Source organism: Cebus imitator, unplaced genomic scaffold, assembly GCF_001604975.1.
Source record: "Cebus imitator isolate Cc_AM_T3 unplaced genomic scaffold, Cebus_imitator-1.0 Scaffold313, whole genome shotgun sequence".
In the NCBI taxonomy this organism is placed as follows: domain Eukaryota; kingdom Metazoa; phylum Chordata; class Mammalia; order Primates; family Cebidae; genus Cebus; species Cebus imitator.
Window position 1 is genome coordinate 1,640,155 of NW_016107628.1, and position 12,090 is coordinate 1,652,244.

The 12,090-nt window shown below is 39.9% G+C and overlaps 1 protein-coding gene across 2 annotated transcripts in view; it reads right to left on the reverse strand.

The window, feature by feature from the left end:
• IFI16 (interferon gamma inducible protein 16) overlaps nucleotides 1–12,090 on the reverse strand; it is a 37,190-nt gene that overhangs the window by 22,905 nt on the left and 2,195 nt on the right. The window contains exons 2-6 of one of the 2 annotated variants that reach the window (XM_017503683.2): nucleotides 8,911–9,195; nucleotides 7,881–7,996; nucleotides 7,183–7,341; nucleotides 5,302–5,724; nucleotides 3,593–3,787 (exon numbers count right to left, since the gene is read on the reverse strand). In XM_017503683.2, coding sequence (XP_017359172.1) covers nucleotides 3,593–3,787; nucleotides 5,302–5,724; nucleotides 7,183–7,341; nucleotides 7,881–7,996; nucleotides 8,911–9,175 — 1,158 coding nt within the window. In that variant the 5' untranslated portion in view covers nucleotides 9,176–9,195. The remainder of the gene's footprint in view (nucleotides 1–3,592; nucleotides 3,788–5,301; nucleotides 5,725–7,182; nucleotides 7,342–7,880; nucleotides 7,997–8,910; nucleotides 9,196–12,090) is intronic. The other variant, XM_017503684.2, reaches the window with a different exon arrangement.

A 12,090-nucleotide genomic window follows, 5' to 3' on the forward strand; every position in this document is an offset into this window, starting at 1 on the left:
AAAAAAAAAAAAAAAAAAAAACATAATCCATCATATAAACAGAACCAAAGACAAAAACCACATGATTATCTCAATAGATGTAGAGAAGACCTTCGACAAAATTCAGTGACCCTTTATGCTAAAACTTTCAATAAACTAGGTATCAATGGAACATATCTCAAAATAGTAAAAGCTATTTATGACAAACCCACAGCCAATATCATACTGAATGGACAAAAACTGGAAGAATTCCCCTTGAAAACTGGCAATAGACAAGGATGCCCTCTCTCACCACTCCTATTCAATATAGTGTTGGAAGTTCTAGGCAGGGTAATCAGGCAAGAAAAAGAAATAAACCATATTCAATTAGGAAAGGAGGAAGTCAAATTGCCTCTATTTGCAGATGACATGATTGTGTATTTAGAAGACCCCATTGTCTCTGCCCAAAATTTCCTGAAGCTGATAAGCAACTTCAGCAAAGTCTCAGGATACAAAATCAATGTACAGAAACCACAAGCATTCCTATACACCAATAACAGACTTAAAGAGAGCCAAATCATGAGCGAACTGCCATTCACGATTGCTACAAAGAAAATAAAATACCTAGGAATACAACTAACAAAGGAGGTAAAGGACCTCTTCAAGGAGAACTACAAACCACTGCTCAATGAAATAAGAGAAGATACAAATAAATGGAAAAACATTCCATGCTCATGGTTAGGAAGAATCAATATTGTGAAAATGGCCACACAGCCCAAAGTAATGTATAGATTGAACGCTATCCTCATCAAGCTATCATTGACCTTCTTCACAGAACTGGAAAAAAACCACTTTAAACTTTATGTAGAACCAAAAGAGAGCCTGCATAGCCAAGACAATTCTAAATAAAAAGAAGAGGCATCACACTACCTGACTTCAAACTATACTACAAGCCTACAGTAATCAAAACAGCCTGGTACTGGTACCAAAACAGAGATATAGACCAATGGAACAGAACAGAGGCCTTGGAGCAATATCACACATCTACAACCATCTGATCTTTGACAAACCTGACCAAAAAAAAAGCAATGGGTAAAGGATTCCCTGTTTAATAAATAGTGTTAGGAAAACTGGCAAGCCATGTGCAGAAGGCAGAAACTGGACCCATTCCTTATACCTTACACTAAGATTAACTCCAGATTGATTAAAGATTTAAACATAAGACCTAACACCATAAAAACCCTAGAAGAAAACATAGGCAATACCATTCAGGACATAGACATAGGTAAGGACTTCATGACTAAAACACCAAAAGCAATCGCAACAAAAGCCAAAATAGACAAATGGGATCTAATTAAACTGCAAGTTTCTGTACAGCAAAAGAAACAATCGTTAGAGTGAACCGGCAGCCAACAAAATGGGAAAAACTTTTTGCAAGCTACTCATCTGACAAAGGGCTAGTATCCAGAATCTACAAAGAGCTAAAACAGATTTACAGGAAAAAAAAACAAACACGCACACCCGAAAGTAGGTGAAGGCTATGAACAGACACTTTTCAAAAGAAGACATTTATGAGGCTAAGAAACATATGAAAAAAAGGTCATTGTGACTGGTCATTTGAGAAATGCAAATCAAAACCACATTGAGATACCATCTCACGCTGGTCAGAATGGCAATCATTAAAAAATATGGAGACAGCGATTCCTCAAGGACATAGAAATAGAAATTCCATTTGACCCAGCAATCCCGTTACTGGGTATATATCCAAAGGATTGCAAATCGTTCTACTATAAGGACACGTGTACACGAATGTTCATTGCAGCACTGTTTACAATAGCAAGGACCTGGAACCAACCCAAATGCCCATCGACGATAGACTGGATAGGGAAAATGTGGCACATATACACCATGGAATATTATGCAGCCATCAAAAACGATGAGTTTGGGTAATTTGTGGGGACATGGATGAACCTGGAAACCATCATTCTCAGCAAACTGACAGAGGAGCAGAAGATCAAACACCGCATGTTCTCACTCATAGGCGGGTGTTGAACGATGAGAGCACATGGACAAAGGGAGGGGAGCACTACACACTGGGGTCAGTTGGGGGGAAATAGGGGAGGGACGGTGGGGGGGGGGGGACCGGGGGGGGGATAGCAGGGGGAGAAATGCCAGATGTAGGTGATGGGGAGGAAGGCAGCAAATCACACTGCCATGTGTGTTCCTATGCAACAATTTTGCATGTTCTTCACATGTACCCCAAAACCTAAAATACAATAAAATAAATAAATGGGAAAAAAAAATATGGAGACAACAGATGGTGGAGAGGATGTGGAGAAATAGAAACACTTTTAAACTGTTGGTGGGAGTGTAAATTAGTTCACCCATTGTGGAAGACAGTGTGGCGATTCCCCAAGGATCTAGAAATAGAAATTCCATTTGACCCAGCAAACCCATTACGGGGTATATATCCAAAGTATTATAAATTGTTCTATTATAAAGACACATGCACACGTATGTTCATTGTGGCACTGTTTACAATAGCAAAGACCTGGAACCAACACAAATGCCCATCGATGATAGACTGGACAAAGAAAATGTGGCACATATACATCATGGAATATTATGCAGCCATCAAAAACAATGAGTTCATGTCCATTGTAGGGACATGGATGAATCTGGAAACCATCATTCTCAACAAACTGACACAAGAACAGAAAACCAAATACTGCATGTTCTCACTCATAGGCAGGTGTTGAACAATGAGAACACATGGGCACAGGAAGGGGAACATCACAAATTGGGGTATGTTGCAGGGTGAGGGGTTAAGGGAGGGACAGCGGGAGTCGGGGAGGTTGGGGAAGGATAACACTAGGAGAAATGGCTGATGTAGGTGACGGGAGGATGGCGTCAACAAACCACCATCTCATGTGTGTATCTATGCAACAAGCCTGCAAGATCTGCACATGTACCCTAGAACTTAAAGTACAATAAAAAAAAAAGTAATTACTAAAATAATTTAGCTGAACTACTGTGTTCCTAAACAAAGCTACCATTTGTAACAACAACAACAAATTCAAAATGGCAACAGTATAAAATCATGTGCTGTAAGGAAACTTAACAAGTGAATACCTGAATTCATATTAACAAATTGGAGAGCTTCCTTTGCATAAACCTTTGCCTGTGAAACATAATTTTGATCTTTGCAAATAATTTTAATTTTCAAGCTAGGAAATTTTATGGATCACTAAATACATGTGTATTTTAATGTTACAAACTACAAAGTGTCATGCACACACACAACATTTTCCAGTCCACAAATGGAGAACATGTAATTTTAAATCCCAACCCTACAATCACATAAAAGTTTATGTAAAATTGAGAGTTTAATTTTTTTCAATTAAGGTCAGCTTTTCTTTCTTTTAAAAATTGTATCCTTCCTATCATATCATCCCATCCAAATAGATAAATAAATAAATAAAATGTGAGTACAAGGACAGCATCTGTTTTCTCGTGCCTTCTGCTAGGCTTTGTAAAAAAAAAAAAAATAAACATCCACAAATCTGTTTTTCCCAAAACTTAAAGCAAATCATTTCCACTTTGGAAAACTAATATTTACCTATTTAATTCTCACCTCGATAAAACTATGCATTTCTGAAATCAGTTTTGACATCTGGTTCTTTTTTCTAAGTCGGAAGCAGAAAAGATGGAGCTTATCTCCATCTTCACAGGGGATATTGTGACATTGTCCTGTCCCCACTACATCCATTTTTCCTCTGTCATCCTCAATTTCATAGGTTGTACTCTTCTGTTTTTCATTTACTTCTTTCTGTAATAGAAAATCAATATTCTGTTCCTGAGAATGTAATTAATAACAACCACATATAGAATAAACTCCCTTGTAAGAGAGTTAAGCAAGATACAGGACAGCAACTCCTAGTGCAGATATGTATAGGAGGCCAGATCTTTGCAGAGAGCTCTCCCTCAGTATCCTTTTTGTTTAAGTCTTTCATGTCTGAGGTATTTCTATAACAGGTCTAGAACATTGAGCTTTCTTTCTAGTTTCTATTGTTTTTACCCCCAGGGCAGCTATACTTCCCAACGTGCCTTGATACAGAAGAATCTGAAACCCCTGATAGCCTTTTGGGGCCTCTGGTCCGCTACAACTACTTATTCAGTGAATTATGAGGTATCTGTAAGAAAAAGCAACCTTCTAGTAACTCTCTAATGACTTTTTCTACCGTCTGCATTTTCTGAGTCTCTTCCAGTATTTGTACCCCCTCCTGAACCCAAGTCCTTGAGCTCAACCATTCCAGCTTTTTGCTCGTTACTCATCATTCTAGAAGGGGGTACATAAGAATCATCTCGCCGGGCGTGGTGGCTCATGCCTGTAATCCAAGCACTTTGGAGGCCAATGTGGGCGGGTCACTTGAGGTTGGGAGTTCAAGATCAGCCTGACCAACACGGTGAAACCCCATCTTTATTTAAAAAAAAAAAATATATGAAAAAAATCATCTCTTTTAGAGTGTGTACAGAAAGTAATTCAGGTTAAATAAAGAGTTGTTCCAGAAAACAAATATAATGAGTAGTGAACTATCAATCAGATAAGAAATTGCTTGAATCAATGGCAGAGGATGGATTTTTTTGGAGCTGGGGGTTGAAAGTCTCATACTAACTTGTTTCATGAATTTGAAAAGAACATATCAGGAAAAGCACTCTGTGCTCTATTTTTTGGTTACTTATATATAAACGACAAATTTAGATTACCCGATTTTCCAAGTATCATCAAAATTCATATTTCTCAATTGTTCAACTTATTTTTGATGAATTAGTTTACTTGGTCAGGACATTGTCTTGCTTACTTCCTGCATTTGTTTTTCAGGCATGAACAGTCGATTCATTTCTTGCTCTGTCATAACCAGAACTCAAGCCTTGGAGGACAATACTTCAATCAAAATGAAAATAATGTGATTTTTACTACAGTAGCGATAATAGTCAAAGGGATAAACTTAGTATTATGTGTGTATGGATCTAGACCTCACACTGTCCTTGGTCATTGGACTTAGCATAGATAATAACAAGTGATAAAATCTTAAGTTAAGGTTTCTCAATCATTGTAAAGACTAAAGTTTAATGCTCTGGGAAGGAGAACATGGGAAAGAAACATTAACAGGTCCCCCAATCCCAGTCATAACTTCAGAGATGGCTTTATCCACCTGTCATTAGTCTTGAGAGTCCTGGATTCTAACATCCAGTTTATAGGCAAAGCTTCATCTCACACATCAAGGCTTTTAATGTCAGGTGTTGGTGAAAAAATGAAACAAAACAATTAACAGGACTTACCTTATGTAGTGTAAATATCCCATATACAGTATTTCCTGAAGCTTGTTTGTGAAGAATATCAATCTTCAGAGTTTCCTTTGCTCTGCTGATGATTTTATTTGGAACTTCAAGCTGTTGGTCAGGACCAGCTTCAGATACAGAAGATCCTTCATTGACCTCTAGGAGATTATCATATTCCAAATAATCTGATATGGCGATGATTTTCTTGCCACTGAATTTCTCCTTCAAGTTGATGTTTAAAACCTTCACGTGGAAGAACTGTGTTGGTGTAGCCACTGTAGCATGAAACATCATTTTTTTCTCCTTTTCTGGGGTCTCATATCCAAATGGCTTTGTTGCACTCAGTACCTTCACTATCATTGGGCCCTTTTTGGGAGCATTTCTTCTGGCAGTTACCTGACGTTTGACCACTGGTTTTGGGCTCTGTGTATGACAGCACAGGAGAACAAAGAAAAATGTCTAACTGAGAAATACAGAACTGCTATTCAGTGACCTCAGTGATAACACAGGACCCCAAAACTTGCAGAGATGTTTAGAGCTGGAGTCAGGGTAGAGAGGGATGGCTAGCCAGGGCAGAAGATAACTTAAATTGGTATAATAGCAAGAGGAAGTCATAGAGGAGACCATATGGTGAAAAGACGACCTTTCTCTAAACAAAATCATCCTTAAGAAGTAAAGCGTAAGAGCAACACAAGACCAGTGGATACTAAAAACTGTCATGAACTACCTTAAAATAACTTTTAGGGCCAGGCGCCGTGGCTCATCCCTGTAATTCCAGTACTTTGGGACACTGAGGCAGGTGGATCACCTGAGGTCAGGAGTTTGAGACCAGCCTGGCCAATATGGTAAAACCCTGACTCTACTAATAATACAAAAATCAGCTGGGTGTGGTGGCGGGCGTCTGTATCCCAGCTACTTAGGAGGCTGAGGCAAGAGAATCGCTTGAACCGGAGGCGGAGGTTGCAGTGAGCCGAGATCATACCACTGCACTTCAGCCTGGGTGACAGAGCAAGACTCCGTCTCAAAAACAACAACAAAAATAAAAAATAAATAATTTTAGAATGAAATAATGAATTACACTATTTCTCTTGCCAGCTTAAAGTGCTAAAGCCTAAAAATAGACAAAGTTAAATGACACTTAAAATGAAAAGTGGTGCCCACCACAAACTGTAGACTTTAAGAGTGTTCAGTTATCACCAGTGTAGACAAGGCAATTTTGAGAGCACACCTCATAGTGTCCCTGCCTAAGATTCAGTTAACTTACAGCAGGTGAGAACACGTTAAACCCCTCAGAATGCCATCATCCCAGTCGGCTCAGGCTGGAGACACTACAGTGCATTCCCACCACCGTAGCCTTTCTCAGTGTCAGGGCTCTTGCTGCTAGCATACTAACAGAAACCTGGGGCTCACAGTGGCTTTCCTTCAATATCTTTTCTCTGGAACATCTTGGTCTCCTTGGATTGCAATACAACACTTTTAATGAAGGGGAGGTTGTTTAATCTATTAAAAAAAAGTGCTGAAGGCATGGATGACCTCATTCACAAACTAGCAGGTGCTGGAGAGGTCTGACATGGGATACTACAGTGAGCCAAGGGAAGTGGTATGAAGGAGATGAGAGCAGTAGACGGTGAGCCCACAGCTGACAGTTGTGTACTCCACAGCTCTCTCTCCCTTCCCCACACAATACAGGACAGAAAACTTCCTGAAGTCAGAGATAATGCCAAGTTCATCGAGTATCCCTGTAGATGCAATAGATTAAAATTTCTCAATACGTACATTCGATTAACTAGTAAATTATTGACGCAATTTAGTAACAGATGAAATCATTCCTGTACTTTGGGTTGAAGAAAACCAAGCAAAGGGGGACCAGGAAGAGCGTACCTCGATGGAGAAAGCGTTGGGTGGAGCTGATGATGAGGGCTGGGGAAGTGGGGAATGGCCCACAGCTGTGAACACGCTGGCTCCAGCAGGACAGGGAGGCTGTATCTGCTCCTCCGACATCTTACTCTTTTTGGTTTCAGACTTTTTTTTTTTTCCTTTCTGCAAGTAGTTTGATTTTTCTGTTATTCATTTTCAGTGCCAATTGAAGTAGAGCACATTTTCATTATTGGGTAGCAGTTTTATGATACCTAACAAGATGCTTCTTGTAAACTTGAGAGGGTGCTGCCCATCTCTGGCCAGCTGTGAGATGTGGGAATAGGTAGTTTCATTAAACAAAGAGGAGAATCTTATGCACATTATTTCTCAAATTATTTCTGTTATGGGACGTGCTGACTTGGGATTAGAAAAATTAGGTTTTTATAAACTAGGACAAAGTATTTACTTTTCTCATGCTTACAATCCTCTCTACCAGAACAAAGATATCACATATATGTTATATATATTGGCATTATGTTTACTTTTGTGTTTGGCTCACTCCTTTGATCATCAATAAGATGATCAATTATCATACAATTTGGTAAATCTAAAGCTTGATGGGAAACAGGAAGAAATAACTGTCTGCTCGAGAGGTTGAGTGGAAGAGCCATACAGAACTTCCTCTGCGGGACTTGAATCTTGCTCCTCTTCCTGAAGCTTACCTGATCTCCAGGAGTTGCCTCTGCTCCTTTAGCTTTGACAGTGCTGATTGCGGAGGGTGCAGGTACAGCAGGATCCATTTCCTGCTTCCTCTTTTTTGATGGGGTTTGTCCTTGTGCTGGAATACATTCAATTTTATTCACAACCAATGCAGAAAAAAGGAAGATACATGAACGATCTCCGACAGCTGAAGCAGTTTCAACACAATTTGCTCTCACTTCCTGCTTGAGGGTTCAGCTGTGCTTTAGTCTACGTCTACCGCGTTAGCCCAGCCTGGCCTCAAGGAGACCAGCAGTCACAAGACCGGCACGGATCATGCTCCTCTGCACTTTCCTCACTCCGCCCCTGTGCACTGAGCACATGCTTCCTGTGCTCTGAACTCCACGTGCCTCGGTCAACCCTTTCCCAAGTTAAAATTTAAAAATTTTTAAAGTTTTAACAACTGTTTCCATGACGCGGACTGCTTGGTCACGTTCCCCAGGTAAGCTATTCCAATTATAGAAACCAGTGAAAGGTTTCCATGAGGCAGGATATACTTACTTTGGACTTAGACTTTTTAAAATCCTTTTTTTAACTCAATGCAACAGAGGAGAGATCATATTTCTGAGAGGCAGTCTCACATTTAAGTACTGCATTTTTAAAAATTATACAGGGTAATGCTGGGTTAAATAGTCTCAATAGAACAGATACATTAATTGGTTAAATGTGTATATCTTGAATTTAAACAATTTTTATGATTTTATCATCATATAATCTTTCTAATGTACTGGAAGTCTCAGTCCCCCTTCAACTCCCTCTCACTTTTGTTCTTCCACTAATCCCAAACACAAACTCTGAAATACATCAATGCACACTAGTAATGGAATGCACTAAATCGTCAACTCTTGGCATCTGAGGTACCAGCATTGTCTCAGCTGTTGAGTCACAAACTGGAGAAAACACATATCAACTGTAACAGGGTGGGGCTCTAATCAAGGTTGGGAAGGATTTGGGGATGGCTGCAGGGAGTCGGTGTTCCCTCTTCCCAATTACCTTTTAACTTCTCTTTTTTAAGAGTTTCAGCAAAGTCTCCAAGTGTTGGTATTTCTTTGATGATTTGTATTAGTTTGCCCAAACCAGCATCACCTGGGAACTTTTCTTCCAGCAAGTCAGCAATCTGAATTTTGTCATACTCGTCTCTCATTTTTGGATTAAGTTTCAAATCGCTGCTCAGTAAGGACTTAACCATTCTAAAATGATAATCGTTGATGCCCTCTAATCCTTTTAGTAGAACAATGTTCTTGTATTTTTTCCCCATCTTTGCAGATATAAGTGAGCCTACAAGAGAAAAATGGCATACAGTGTTACACATATATACAGACCATTTAAAAGAACATGAATGTCGGGCCGGGCGCGGTGGCTCAAGCCTGTAATCCCAGCACTTTGGGAGGCCGAGGCAGGTGGATCACGAGGTCAAGAGATCGAGACCATCCTGGTCAACATGGTGAAACCCCGTCTCTACTAAAAATACAAAAAAACATTAGCTGGGCATGGTGGCACGTGCCTGTAATCCCAGCTACTCGGGAGGCTGAGGCAGGAGAATTGCCTGAACCCAGGAGATGGAGGTTGCGGTGTGCTGAGATCGCACCATTGCACTCCAGCCTGGCTAACAAGAGCGAAACTCCGTCTCAAAAAAAAAAAAAAAAAGAACACGAATGCCTGTGTGAGTGAGTGGCCCATATGAAAGAGTTGTTCATGAATATGTGTAATAAAGAAGGACTTAATGACCGAATGTGCTACTGGAGAAATTGAGTGAAAAACTCCTGTGTTAGGAATGTCTAAGAAATTCTTCTCATTGAATGAGGATAGTGGAGTTGGTTCCATGTGTTAGAGGGACGTCTGAGAACAAACAATTGTCTCAGTGTTTAGAGTATTGGCTATGCAGTGTCAAAGCACTTGGTTTCTCTTTCTATCCTTTGTTGGGGCTGGAGCCCATCCCCCAAAGCCTGCCTGTTGTTTCTTAAATCTTCCCACTATGACTGAAGCGGCCTATATGTAAATGGGCTGCAGCCTCCCACCTTACATGAATAACCTTCTGCTACAGCACCACAGTTTCACGCTGGGGCACCAACCCTATTCTTGAATCTTCCCTAGTTGGCTCTCATTAGCATCCTCCCTTCTTTGGTGCTAGACCATGGCTTCTGTTTTCCGTATCCATAAAACCGTCGCTTTGCTGAAAATCCGCATGCTTTCCAGTGCAGCATCACAACATGTATTCACTGGAATTACTTCACTAGCTGTTTTATTTTTCTTCTTTCAGACTTGTCTATTTCTTTTCACACAGCCAGCTTTCTCTCTATAAGCCGCACTTCTCTTCCACTGAAATCCTTCTATTATTTCTCCTTTTTCTTTCCAAAAATTCCTTGCTTCCTGTACTGTCTCAGAGAGCGTTGAATAAGCTGCATCATTTTTACTTCTGGTACCTTCGTATTCCTCGTATCTCTGCTCCACAAAGATACAACACGCCTTACATCTTCGTGCCTCATGACTTTGCTTGTTCCTTCTTATTGCCTGGAAAGCCATTCCCACATTTTTTTCTTTGACTACTTCCCATACAAACTTAAGACTCAGCTGTGGCTTTGTCTCCTGGTAGATTTTAGAATCCTCTTATGGACAGAGTGTCACTCCTCTTGGCCTTTTAACATCTGTGCACTTCCATGATGACACTTAGTGCATGGTATGGATTCCAGTTTCTTTTTAAGTTAATGAATGTTTTAAGATTATGAATGATGTCTTTGTGTACCTTTTGTATAACCAAGATATTTAAATTTCTGGGGCTATTAACTGGGCCAGGCATGGTAGCTTACACCTGAAATCCCAGCACTTTGGGAGGCCGAGGCGGGTGGATCACGAGGTGAAGAGATCGGGACCATCCTGGCCAACATGGTGAAACCCCGTCTCTACTAAAAATACAAAAAATTAGCTGGACATGGTGGCACATGCCTGCAATCCCAGCTACTTGGGAGGCTGAGACAGGAGAATCGCTTCAACCCAGGAGGAGGAGGCTGCGGTGAGCCAAGAATGTGCCATTGCATACCAGCCAGGGCAACAAGAGCGAAACCCTGTCTAAAAAAAAAAAAATACAAAAAATTAGCCAGGCGTGGTGGCACGTGCCTGCAGTCCCAGCCGTTTCAACCTGGGAGGTGGAGATTGCAATGAGCCAAGATTGCACCACTGCACTCCAGACTGGGCCACAGAGCGAGACTGTCTCAAAGAAAAAAAAAAAAAATTGCTTCCTTTGTTAGCTTCCGTCTTACGAGAACATGAGTGTCCTTGGATTGAAAAGTTCCAAAGAAGGAGGGGCAAATCTACACAAAAACACATTATAGTGATACTGAAGGATATAATAAACAAAAATACTCTGAGAGCCCTCAGAAATGAGAAATAGATCAGCTACAAAGATTCAAGAATCAGATTGAGAGTGATTCTCAGTAGCAAAACTGTCTGAAGCAGGACAATGGAGTCATTTTTATGTAATGCTGGTCTAAATTTCCATATCAATTACGAAACCAAAAAAAAATTTTTAATGGAAAGTTTTGACTTATTTTGTGAGTGTGACAACACAATTTATTTGCAAAATGAAAAGAGATTGGAGGTGACGGTAGGCTATGTATAATCTTTATTTCACTTAAATGTGAACCTTCACATGTTTTGTGCAATATTACTGCTTTTGATTTTGGAGTATTTATATGCCACTGGAGTTTCTAGTAAGACAATATTTAGAATATATATACTAAACAGCCTTTCTGAAGCCTCCAGATTCTTTATTTCAAAATATGTCTAGCTCCACAGTTACAGGAGAGGGGCTTTCATCTTGTCTTGAGGGAAAATATAATTTTAAATTTAGAATTTTAATTGAGGCAAAATGATATTTAAACAGAAGAGTCTCAAAAACTATCATCTGATACTCAGGGCCTTTTTGCAAGACAAAGACTCATACCACACAAAAAAAATCTATTGAAAATAATATTTAATAAGAAAACAATAAAATTTAAAATGCTGTCAGCCAAAAGATAGGAAAAGCGAAAAATATTCGTGTGCACGTGTCCTTATAGTAGAACTATAACGACACATGTACACGAATGTTCATTGCAGCACTGTTTACGATAGCAAAGACCTGGAACCAACCCAAATGCCCATCGACGATAGACTGGATAGGGAAAATGTGGCACA